The following is a 13,632-nucleotide window of genomic DNA, read 5'->3' on the forward strand; positions in this document are numbered from 1 at the left end:
TCTAAAGTAATTGTAATTAGTTTTATTCATTGCTTTTTTGGGGGGAGGGAGGTCCTTAGGAATGATTGAAAAACTGAAATTAAAAGATTGATTTTCAAAAGTATTAAAGAAATTCTTTTTGTTAACACATATATGTTATAAATATATGTATATGCTTGTTGACTTCATATTCTAGCAAAAACATGTTTTGTCATTTCAGATCAACAGCCTTTGGTATTATGTCTGGTATTGGTAGGATAGCAGCCATTTTAGGCAATTTAACATTTGGTGAATTAATTGATGTACATTGTGCAATACCTATGATAATTGTTGCTGCTCTGTTAGTATTTGGAGGGTTATCATCGATCAAACTGCCAAACACAACAAAGACAGATATTCATTGATATTTAGCTCATTTGTTTGAGATTTTTTTGTATGAGTGTTTTAAATATTTAAAATTTAACTGTCGAGAGTTGATAATTATCGTATTTCACAAGATTTGATGGTGGAATCTGTATATTATGATTTTCAAACAATATGCAGGCAAAATGATTCCTTCTTTTCAAATGATCAGCAAAAAGATGTGTTCTTTCTATGTGACGTCATCAGGCAAGGTCACCTTTTTTAATGTTGTCACAGTAGGAAATTTAGAGGAAAGCAAGAAAATTCGACATCATAATGGGATTTTAACCAATGAAGAACTGAGTTCAAACAAACCACATGTTGATTAAATTTGTTTATACAATGGGTGCAGAAAGGGATAAATTGACGAAGAATTAGAGAAATGATTTTATACAACACCCAGTGGTTAAAAATGAATCCCATATGGGTTTACATTGTATCACTAATAAATAAGTAATATCAGGTGCTTTGATTGGTAGATAATTAGTTGAGATACCATGGTAATGGTTAATTTGTTTTCTTATATTAACTCAGTAACCAATTTTCCTTTCTCCACTCTGAGCATTTATTTTTTTTATCTTAAAATACTTACAAAAATGTGCATGTTGAAAATCTAAAATTTCCACCATCTTATGTAGAGAATTATGATTAATCACTAATATTAAAGGGAATCCAAACTGTATATATATTCTGTATGAAATTGAAAATGGAAATGGGGAATGTGAACAAAGAGACAACGACCCAAGCAAAGAGCAGACAACTGCCGAAGGCCACAAAGTCTCTTCAATCCAGCTATAAACTCCTGCACCAGGAGGCGTTCTTCAGCTGGCCCCTAAGGCAGCAACCATTTGATTTTCTGGGGGGGGGCTATGGTTTTTTTTGGAAAAAAAAGTTTGTTTCCAGTTTTTGGTGAAAAAAAATAATTTGTTTTGGACCCTGAGAAAAAAAAATTGTTTGTTTCACCCTCAGCTGCCACTATATGTAATGCTAAAATTGAAAGAAAAAACTTGTTTTCGGTTTGTTGCTAAAAAAAATAGATTGTTCTTCGCCAAAGGCGAAAAAAAAAGTTTGTACAGAAAAAAAAACCATAGCCCCCCCAGAAAATCAAATGGTTGCTGCCTAAATAAAAATGTGAACTAGTTCAGTATGTATGTAAATAACAGCAAATCATTTTAGGTAAGAAAGAAATAGATAGGCAAACATTTAAGATTATACTGCTGTTTATTAGATTTTAGCCTATCTATTTGAGATGATGCATAATGTAAAGTGACTAATGCAGAAACATTAATTTTCATGGGGTTAAAATTTCGTGGTTTTGTCTCCATATAATATTTCATTGGGAATTAATTTCGTGGTTTCAAATAAATGGAAGTGATATTATATGTAGGTTAAATTTTGTGGATATATTCTTTCCACGAAATAAACGAAATTAAATCCTCCACGAATATTTCTGCTTTTACAGTATATATTTGATCATGCTTGTACTATTTTTACATATTTACAAATCTTTTTACCAAACAAAAATAATTTAAAAATGATCTGTTCTTAAATGTACTAAAGCAAGAAAAATGATTCTATGCTTACATGGATTACCTTTTAGTGGGTTATTTTCACGATTTTCATTGAATAAGATATACGAAATATTTAGGCGGTTATTATTTTAGCGGATTCAAAAGTTTTATCAATACCTCTGCATGTACACTTTTAATTTGGAGGCATTTATTTTGGCGATTTTGTTCTATCCTCGAAAATAAGCAAAAATTTAAACCCCACAAAAATAACCCACTTTACGATATCTGTTTGAAGACTCAAGTTTAAATTGATATGTCTTTCCTAAGTCTATTTTGCAGTATGATGCTTATTGTTTTATATTCTTATGATCTGTTATAACCTACCTCTTTTAAACATAAACAATGAAAATAAATAATAAAACTTATAAAAACCTATGATGTGAGACATACTTGATGTCTCTTTCATGATGTTGGAAGAACAATGGAAAAAGATATATGGCAAAGAAGTGATCAACTATACATTTGTAATAAAAAAAAAATAGTCTCTTTGTTTGCAATGATTTCACATTTGTTGATATGCACACACTAAAAAAATGGTCAAATTCCATTAAACTACAGTTTTAAGTTCTGATAATCAGACTTATATTTTTGGATGACTATTTTCTTTTTCTTTGAATGAAAGCTTAGAGATAGCACAAGAGCTTTCTTTAAATAGGAGTTTTGCCTGTAAATATTTTCAGAATCTGCCAATATATTGGTTTCTATTTGATAAATTAGTTTGCTTCAAAGCAATCTTTTGAGACATCACTAACTATTAAAACAGTTTGATTCCAGTTTTCAGATCAAGATTTAAAGCCCGATGATAAATCCATTCAGGGTTTTCTTTTAAATATGAAGTTCTTTAATAGCCTTTCTGCTTAGTACTTATATGTTGTTTACAGAAGAGATGCACTTAATAAAATGAGTACCTCCACTTATCTATTTATGTATCATGTGACATTGATATTTTATGTACTTAATGTACTTTAAAACAATCTGAAACTATATTTATGTGCAACTCAATTAATTTATGTAAGGAAATTTTATTCCTTTCATGTATGTGAAGAGATAATTTGATATAGATACTCAGGTTTGATGCTTGATATTACCAGTAAATTGTCATGAAAATTTATACCTGTATCATGAATAGTAATGATTATTTGTATAATGTAATAAGAATAGTGGTACATGTAATGGCACATGTATTACTGATAAAGGTTTAAGATTTTGATGCTTCATGAATTCTATGCAGGTCCATAAAGGTGTAATACACTAAATTTGTCTATGTAAGTTGTTGGCATCATAGTGTTGGGAGTTAATTGTGAAAATTGTTGAATGGGATATGTAGATTTTATTATTATTTTCAAATAATGATGATATGTACTGATAAAATATTAATATTTTGTTGAATATTTTGTTACATGATATATTTTATAAATAAATAAAATGTCTTGCTTAAAATTGTGTACTGGAAAGATGTTCTTTTTATATTAATAAAATGAGATGTGTGACATTTGTCGATGAGACAGCAACCAATCAACACAAAAAGCAAGACACCTAGAATTCAACATACAGTTTGCAACATCAGACAGGAGTCCATAAATTACCCTCAATCTAAAAAAAAATATGAGCAGCTAAAACAGAAACTATCAAAGGTCTGTTTTAAACACAAAATGTTCCAAATAACAAAAAACAGAATGACATTGGACAGTTAAAAAAGTTTTATTGAAACTTCAACTTTCCCCTTTTTATCTCAACCAGTAGACTTATAGAGTAAATAAAAAATACACTATTGAAATAATACAGGTAGAGTACCTAGGTATAAGCAACTCAAAGTTCCTCTTTAGCATCTTTATTGAACATAAACAAAAGCTCCACAAATGAGCCATCTTCTAGCAACTACGCAATATTCAAGCTGTATTCACTTGATACAGTGACTTTGTTCTTTGTCCATAAATATAGATCTTGCAAGTATAACAAGTATTGAAGGCAAAAATATTTGTGGCTATAAAATTGGATTTCAAATTAATGTCATTAATGCAGCTAATGCCATTAAGTTTCAAACAAATTTTAGAAACCCAACAGTCTTTAAGGTACTATACAGATATATATTTTTTTTTTCAAATTTGGCATACCCTTCATGAATACTGATGGTCACATGACTACAGTACAGTTTAACCTGTGAACTCTAGCCACTTCCTAAGTGTCTGAAGATTTATGCCAATGGGTACCTTTGTTTACTTAATAAGTAATTTATTGGTAATCTAATTCTCTCAAATTTAAGGCAAGTTGCTTTCTTGTCTAATAGGAATGAAACTTTATATACAGATCTAATGGAAAATATATTCATGATCTGAGGGTCAATAATTAAGTTCAAGGTCACTATTACACAAATGAAGACTGGTAAGAGAGAAAGGGCCTTTCGATTTTGGGTTTAAAATTTGAAAGTTCAAGGTCAATTACACAATTGAAGACTGGTAACAGAACCTTGAATGGCCTTTCAATTTTGGGTTTAAAATGTTAAAGTTCAAGGTCTCTGTACAAATGAAGGCTGGTAAGAGAGAAAGGGCCTATCGATTTTGGGTTTGAAATGTTAAAGTTCAAGGCCACTGTTACAAAAATGTAGACTGGTAAAAGAGAAAGGGCCTTTCGATATTGGGTTTAAAATGTTAAAGTTCAAGGTCACTGTTACACAAATGAAGACTGGTACGAGAGAAAGAGCCTTTCGAATTTGGGTTTAAAATGTTAAAAGTTCAAGGTAGGTTTCTATTAATTAAATGATAATGTTTTCAAAATATCATTACACGACTGTAAATTGGGTTTCCCTTGTTTATTGAAATTCATTCGTGCTTGGTGAAGGGGAAGACGCCTTTTCATTTTGAGTCACAGTTCAATATAACTGCTATCAAAAAAGAAGCTATTTGAAAAGTTACAATTGGTTCTCTCGAAAATGATAAATGAAATATTTTAAGTTCGGAGTGCATCATTGAGGGGAGCAAGGGGTTTAACTGTTATGCTGTTATGGGGCAATTTAATTCTTTGTTCTCTGTTATTCTAAAAATATATTTGCTGTTAGCTGTTATTGTCTTATTCTTTGTTAGCTGTTATTGGGCTTTTAGTTTTTTTTGTTATCTGTTATTGTGATAATGTATTTGCTGTTAACTGTTATTGAAAATTGGAATGTTAGCATTTTTTTTACAGCAAATTTTCGGTAGAAATTGAAGATCATTGGACATTGGGGTCTATCACTACTAATAAGTTGGTCCCGTATTCGGAGAAGGATTCCATTAACATATACCCATCACAGAAGTGAGGTCCAGGACAATTCCAGTATAATATCTTAAGATTATCCTTTGTAATAAGTTCCATTTTTTGGAACATGTATTTAGAATTATATTTACTTTTTTGTATGAGGACAATGTTCCTTGTTTCCCGTACCAGCATATTAAATCAGAACAATTCTTAATATGACAAAAAGGAAAACATATGGGCAGGAATATCTGACAAGAATCTCAATTAAGGACTAGGTCCTTACAAACAGTTAACCTTTTATTTAATATGGTACATTGACTCAGCTCTGTGATTCTTTTCAAGCAGAACCAAACACATTGTACAATGAAAGTTCCAACCATGTACTGGGTTCCGAAGCTGCACATAGCTCATTACAAACACAGATTTATTTTGTCTTCAAGCCATTGTTCCCCTACTAAACTATGTATACTACTTACTAGTACACTTGGTGAAATCAAAAGCCTGATAAAAAAATTGTTCAAATTGAGCCTATGAAAATAGTGGAATAAATTACTTTTGGAGTCTCAAAAATTGGCTTGATAAATTGCATGCTTATAATTGGTGCTTTTGATTTTTCTACCCTATATACCACTTTGCCTCATAGTCTTATTAAGAAAAATTCACACACCTCATTAAATGGGCATTTAAAAAAAAGTCAGAATGCGAATATATATTTTCAAACTCTTTTAAGTCATTTTTAGTAGCAACAAACACAAGAACTATATGTCAATTGGACCTGCTTTGATACCATAACTGCCCTTGAATTTTTACTAGATATCATTTTTTTCTCTTCCATTCTCAATTTTATTACACACTATTTAAATTATAAGCATGTGTGAGTTTCTAGAACTGTTTAAAAAAATGCAGAAAAAAGTATTCTATAACAAATAAACAGCTATGCCATGAGCGCATGATACGCCCGTCGCCCTTTTTGAAATATTCGACAACTTCCTTATGTCATATCAGATATTTATAAAAATTTAAAGAGAGCTTCAGTCAATATATATAAACAATATACCAAAGTTTCATGAGAACTGCTGAAAACATTTTTGAGTTATTGTCCGAAAACTGGAAAATACCACTTTTTTAATGAATAGAACCCTCAACTCAATAACATAAAATCTGAAATTAATGAAAATAGAAAGGGCGCTTACAACAATAGCTATAACGTAAAATCTAAAATTTATAAAAATTGAAAGGGAGCTCATGTCAATAGATATAAACAAATCACCAAAATTCCGTGCAAATTTGTGAAAGGATTTTTGAGATATTATCAGAAAACTGAAAAAAACTACATTTTTATTAAATAAAACCCCATTACTCAAAAATTTTAAATCTGAAATTTATAAAAAAAACAAAGGGGAGCTCACGTCAATAGATATAAACATTTTTCCAAAGTTTATGCAAATTGGTTAAAGAGTGTTGGAGTTAATGTTTGACATGTTGACAACAGACGGACAACAGTATTCCATAATACGTCCCGTAAACGAGCGTATAAAAATATACTGAGTAGTAAACACATTCTAGATACATAATTCTAAGAACATGTTCATAGAAAATGGAATTCATTACAAAGGAATATACCCGTAATAAGAAATACTGGATCTATCAATGACCCGACTTATTTTAATATTTCATTTACTGTTATCTGTTTTTGTCCATTTTAATTCCTTGTTATCTGTTATAAGCCAAATCAATTTGCTGTTTTGCTGTTATTGGGACCCCCCTTGCCCCCCCCCCCTTTCATCATTCTGTTTCTCTTTGCTCTTACACTGGTTTCTGATCAATTGCCCATCTTATTGCAGAATGTTGAAAACAGTTTTTCCTTTTTTAAGCTTTCCTTATTATTTTATATGCAGGACAAGGTTTAATAATAACGGAACTGCATTTTCGTGCTGCGTTGAAGACCCATTGGTTGCCTTCGATTGTTATCTCTTCTTTGGTCGGGTTATTGTCTCTTTGGCATATTCCCCATTTCCATTCTCAACTTAACCCTATATTTGACTAATATCAAAATTTGATATAAAAAAAAAGATGTGGTATGATAACTATTTAGGACAACTAAACATTGAAGAGCCGGATAAAAACAATATACTTTTAAAAAATGCTATTAGATGTACATTGTCAGAAATGTAAAATTTATTTGCACTCGGTACGAAAAAGGAAAACAGCCAGCGATGTTCGCTTTTCGTCATGTTTCTAAAGCTCGTACAAATACCAGTCTAATTAAAACCAGTCACATTTCCGACAATGTACATATATTGTACTGTGGATTCATTTTTTTATACCAATTTTCGTGGGTTTCGCGGGTTTAATGGGTACTAGTGAACCACAAAATCAAATGTTCGACTAATTACAAATTTGTTATAGGCTTAGCCAAAGATAGGCAAATATCAACGCCGAAAACGTTTGTTTTCCTGATAGACAATCCACGAAAATTGATACCCACTAAAATAAAAGAATCCACACCATATGAACTGACATGAGTTGCTGTGTATGAAGTTGTCGTGCTGACTTTGTTGAAGTGATCGACTTTTATTTTTTTTTTAAATCACAAGAGTGCAAACACTGAAAATGTCTTGCCTTCTTTACTGATAATTGATATTATGTTGATAATCCTAAATATAAAGCTTTATTACAACTGTCACATAAACCATTAACCAGGAAAACTATAAATCATTGACCAATGAACCATGAAAATGTGGTCAAGGTCAGATGAACCATGCCAGACAGGCATGTACAGTTAACAATTCTTCCATACAACAAATGTAGTTGACCTATTGATTATAGTTTAAGAAAAACACAAAATCTTAACAATGAGTTATAAACCGTAAATATGAGGTAAAGGTTAAATAAAACCTGTGCGACTAACATATTGATCATAGAATATTTCAATACACCAAATATAGTTGACCTATTGCATATACAGATATAGTATTTGAAAAAAGACCAAAACTCAAAAACTTAACTTTACCCATTGAACCATTAAAATGAGGCCAAGGTCAGATGACACCTGCCAGCTAGACATGTACACCTTACAATCATTCCATACAACATATAGAATAGAAATATTGCATACAGTATACGAAAAACAGACCAAAACACAAACACTTAACTATAACTACAGAACCATGAAAATGAGGTCAAGGTTAGATGGCACCTACCAGTTAGACATGTACACCTTATATTCCTTCCATACACCGAATATACTAAACCTATTGCTTACAGTATCTGAGATAAGGACTTTACCACCAAAAAATTAGCCTTGTTTCCAAATCCATAAAATGAGGTCCAGGTCAAAACTGTCTGATGGGCATGAGGACCTTCCAAGGTACGCACATACCAAATATAGTTATCCTATTATTCATAATAAGAGAGAATTACAAAAAATCTTAACTCTTTTCAAGAAGTCACTAAACAATGAAAATAAGGTCAAGGACATTATACATTTGACTGACGGAAACTTTGTAACATGAGACATCCATATACAAAGTATGAAGCACCCAGGTCTTCCACCTTCTAAAATATAAAGGTATTACCAGCCCATTAGTCAGAGTTTACACCACAACATAACATGTGACGTCATACCGGTATGTGCGAATGACTAGATTAAGGTGGCTCACCCCAATAGTGACCCCCGGTAGAATTTTTTTATTTTCACATATTCTGTAGATTTTTTTATGCTGAATCCAAAAATGCAAAGAAAAAAGGGGGTCACCAGGCTCGTTTTCTCCTCAAATTGAAGCGAAATGTGCGATTTTGACCCTATTTCCAAACATGCCCACCCTTCCAACAATAACCGTTACATCAAATTCAAAGACTTTTAAAACCAAGTCAGTATGATTTTTATGTGAAAAAACATTAGAATTTGAAATGTAAACCTTTCCCTTGGTTGTTTTTGACTTAAAAATCCTTTTATTTTCAGATTAATGTCTAAATTTTGCATTTTCTAATTTTAGTTTAAGGCAAAAAATATTGGTTTAATCGATTTTTCGTAAAATTTCCCCGGTAGATTTTTTTTAAAAACAGATATGTCAAAGCTATGAACTTTTCGAACATTTTAAGGTAAAATAAAATGGGGGTCACCAGGCTTTTAAAAAAGTTACGAGCTTTTGTTTAACCCCTCTACCCCATAAGGTCTGATTTCATTGCACTCCATTAATTACTTAATTGTGAATTCTTTATTGATGGCTTTAATAAAATAATGTTTGTAATTATATCAATAAACGATTGCTGAATATAAATGTGGTTATCGTATTACTGTTTGTTATCAAAAAGTGAAATTTTGATTATTTTGGTGAAATACGGTAATTTTGTCTGGCGCGAGTTGCTTCCCTCTAATTTGGCGCCATTATCGGACCAGAGTAATTTCAAGGTCGCCATTGCCGAGCAGCATACTATATTGATGAATACGACCATGTACATGCATAACAGACATTGTGGCGAATATACAACGATGAAGGTAGAGTTATTACATAAGAAAACATAGATTTCGATATATTAGGCAGCCAAATGTTATCAGTATAACGAAAAATACAAACTTGGGGGTTGTCTCAAAATACTCGCTACTGTTGAAAATCACTGCGGCTGAAACCTTGCACGGGCTCAATTTCTGTTCCATGTTTAATATTATAGATCTTTATAGCTGGTATCTTATTTATGTGTTTATATTACCTTTTACAGACAAGTTGTAAACATGTCTGGCCAGTTTTGCAAAATATCCGTGTGCAAACGGCCGAAGAGGAAGGGATGACATCTACTGTCATTTTTACGCTACCGTTAGCAATGGTTAGTGTCAATGAATTAGTCTTTTTTAATCATCATTTTTAATAACTTATTTCGTAGCCAAGTTAGGTTCATATTAGTCCGAGATTAGCCCCAGCTTGTCTGGCAAAACAGCCGTTGGACGTCAGAGAAATCTCGGACTAGGGTCATATGTATGTGGGGTACCCGGGGGTAACCCCATAACTTCCATCGGGACAGTTTCTACTCCTTGACCCCAACTATATTTCCCTTCCCATTTTACTCTAAACCCCCCTCCTTTTTACTTCAATTCTTCCATCTCCTTGCCCCAAGACAAAATATATTTCAAAGATATCCCCTTTTCCCTGATCCCTCATTCCCCTGTCTCCTTACCCCTGTCCACCCCTCTATTAAGGTCTGGGGTTTGATTGACTTCTTTATTTTCTTGAGAATATGATATAATTGGCCTAATTTGTAAATGATAAACCCTACAGTAGGAGGCAAACGAAGGATTCATCTTTATCAATCACAATTTGTTTACCATTAACCCCCCCCCCCTAATTCTGTTAGGTATACAAAAATGTCTTAAGGTCTAGTAATAGAAGTATCAGGGTTAAACATGTACAGAATGCGGCCATAAGTATTTGTCACTTGAGATTTTTAGCTGTTCATATATATTGTATATAATATAAAAAAGAAGATGTGGTACGATTGCCAATGAGACAACTATCCACAAAAGACCAAAATGACAGACATTAAAACAACTATCTAGGAGTATACATTTTTTCAAAAAAAAAATATTTTGGATTGATTTTAAGCATCCTGGTACCAATAGAAGCAGTATTATCACAGGTTTATTTTTTGGTTATATTTTTTTTGTGTCTCATTTTCATTATTTTCTGTTCAGAAATTCGATATACATGTATATTCAACCAAATTAAATTATAAAAAAATATTTTATGTTTTCTCAAGGGAAAACAAAAATAAATGAAAACGAACCTATTATCAAATAAACACATATTAATTTAGACCATTTTAGTTCTTTTAAGGTTACCCTTGCATTGTCAGTCTTATCAAACTTGCATGTACCTCCCAAATTTGGTTTCTGTTCTCCAATTTCAGTTTGCCTCTACCAACGTTATGAAACTAATACACAATTAATGCATATATATATGCTTACTACATTGTACCAACAAACACACATGAAGTTTGAATTTTTGGTGGGGTCGCTTTTACTTTTCTAGAGTTATGCCCCTTTACAAATTAAAAAAATGCTGAAATTTTGTTCCTTTCTTTAACACAAGTTTGCTTCATCCAAATGTTCTGAAACTTATATGCAATGCTTACTACAACAACACTCAGATCAAGTACAAATGTGGGTGGTGTCACCCTTTTCATCCTTTATATGCAAGCGGCTGCTCATCTGTGTCCCATGGACACATTACCATTATGAACTAGTCTACATCTATATGCTTTTGAATGTCAATAATTGTTGATTTTCTGACAGAATTACTCTGATATTTAATTTCAGGCTGCAAGTACATTTGTACATGTACATTGCAAATGGAAGGAGTGAGCTTGGAATGTTCAACTTTACTTGGAAACTATTGGCAAAGTACTGACAGAATTTCATGAGAAGCCAGTATCATATTCTAGTCTTGCAACCGGAAACTATGCGTAAAGTGCAGCTGTGCTGAAACTTAAGAACAACATTCTACATGTATATATGCAATATATGTTGCCACAATCCACTTAAGGAGCTAAGATCAACTATAAATTGGAACTACATGTATATGCTTTAGTGCTGTCAAAATCCTTAAAAAAAATATAATCAAAAGGACCTACTTCACCTATATATATAGCTACCTGTCCCAATGATGAATACAGATCATATATATGAGTCTACTCATAAATAAATATGAATTATAAATAAAACAGTGAAGGAGAATAAAAATAAAGAAAATATAGAGCTGATCAGCTAATGATTGTACATGTACATGATGTATACATGGCAACAATTCGTACATGTATACTAGTACATTGAAATTAATTATATTAATAGATGTTTTATAAATTTGATCTCATAGATATTAGAGGAATAAAATCAATCACGTTTCAAAAATTTGATTTAGTTGAGCCTTTTTTTTAACACCAGTTTTCAGGACATATTATGGTATACCATTGACTGTCCGTCGTCAGCATGTCGGACATATACTCAAAAATAATAAATACTAATAGGTACATGTAGTAGTCAATATTGTGTAATCAATAGGTCATCTTCATGTATATTTGGTGTATGAAATGATTATTAAATGTCTTATCACAAATTAAAATATCAAATGAGAGGATGTGATATGATTGTTAATGAGACACAACAGACCAAATAACACAGAAATAACTATACCTGTAGGTCACCATATGGACTTCAATAATGAGTAAAACATATTCTGCATAGTTAGTTTTAAAGGTCTCGAAATGTCAAATGAACAATTTAAAACATTTAAAATGAGAAAACTAATGGGTGATTTATGTACAAAATAATAAATGAATAACAAATATGTCTGTCTTGCAGGGTTTATCTGAACTTAACCTCATTTTCATGGACTTGTCTGTTTCTTGAATTCTAAATATGTTTCAAAATATTTGGTTGATGGGATGATTGTTACAGAGTCCGACATAGGGTGGGGGCTAATTGGTGGATTATATTGCAAATAACTGAAGCCAGCCCCGCTTTGGCAGTCAGTCCCCACATTGCCACTAGAGAAATAAAATAACTAAGAAAAAAAAATTAAATCACGATAATTTCCTGTCGATATGCACATCTACATAGTATGTCCTTATTATCTACAAAGTTTCATGAAATTCTGTTGTGTGGTTTCAGAGGAGTTTCGATGACAAGCTGTTTGCAGTTGTATACTGCAGCAAATAAGTTCAAAGGGGCATAACTCCTAGAAAAATAATTCGTAATTTCCTGTTGATATGCACATCTACATGGTATGTCCTTATTATCTAAAAAGGTTTTATGAAATTCTGTTGTGCGGTTTGAGAGGAGATGCAGTGACAAACTGTTGCAGTAGTATATTGAAGCAAATAGGTTCAAAGGGGCCTTACTCCTAGAAAAAAAATATGTATATCTAAATAGTATGTCCTTATCTAAAAAGGTTTCATAAAATTCTATTGTGTGGTTTGAGAGGAGATGCGATGACAAACTTGCAGTAGTATATTGAAGCAAATAAGTTCAAAGGGGCATAACTCCTAGAAAAAGTTTGAATCATAATTTCCTGTCGATATGCACATCTGCATAGTATGTCCTTATTATCTAAAAAGGTTTCCTGAAATTTTGTTGGGCGGTTTGAGAGGAGTTGTGATGACAAGAAACAGGACTGATAGACTGGCTGATGGACGGACGGACGGGTCAAAAATGTTATACCCTGCGCCACTTCCTTGTGTAGGGTATAGAAATAGGAAGATGGGGTGTCATTGTTTATGAGGCAACTCTTCACCAGAGACCAATTTACATAGAAGATAACAATTATGTCCCCGTACGGACTTCAACAATTACTATAAACTGATATACCACATAATCAAACAAATAAAAGTCCCAGAAATTACGTTTTTTTTATATGACTGCACATAATGAAATTAAAGTTGTGCATACTGAATGATC

The 13,632-nt window shown here is 32.0% G+C and overlaps 1 protein-coding gene and 1 long non-coding RNA gene across 4 annotated transcripts in view; both read left to right on the forward strand.

Moving 5' to 3' along the window:
• Positions 1 to 3,392, forward strand: part of LOC143049983 (synaptic vesicle glycoprotein 2C-like) — a 34,077-nt gene extending 30,685 nt beyond the window's left edge. For all 3 annotated transcript variants that reach the window (XM_076223763.1, XM_076223764.1, XM_076223765.1), the window contains one exon: positions 200 to 3,392. In XM_076223763.1, the coding sequence (XP_076079878.1) occupies positions 200 to 383 (184 nt within the window). In that variant the 3' untranslated portion in view covers positions 384 to 3,392. The remainder of the gene's footprint in view (positions 1 to 199) is intronic.
• Positions 3,393 to 8,828: 5,436 nt separating this feature from the next.
• Positions 8,829 to 12,089, forward strand: LOC143049985 (uncharacterized). Its single transcript, XR_012970384.1, has 2 exons — positions 8,829 to 9,684; positions 11,497 to 12,089. It is a non-coding gene; the product is annotated as an uncharacterized LOC143049985 (long non-coding RNA).
• Positions 12,090 to 13,632: the final 1,543 nt, after the last annotated feature.

This window comes from Mytilus galloprovincialis, chromosome 10 (genome assembly GCF_965363235.1).
Source record: "Mytilus galloprovincialis chromosome 10, xbMytGall1.hap1.1, whole genome shotgun sequence".
Classification (NCBI taxonomy): domain Eukaryota; kingdom Metazoa; phylum Mollusca; class Bivalvia; order Mytilida; family Mytilidae; genus Mytilus; species Mytilus galloprovincialis.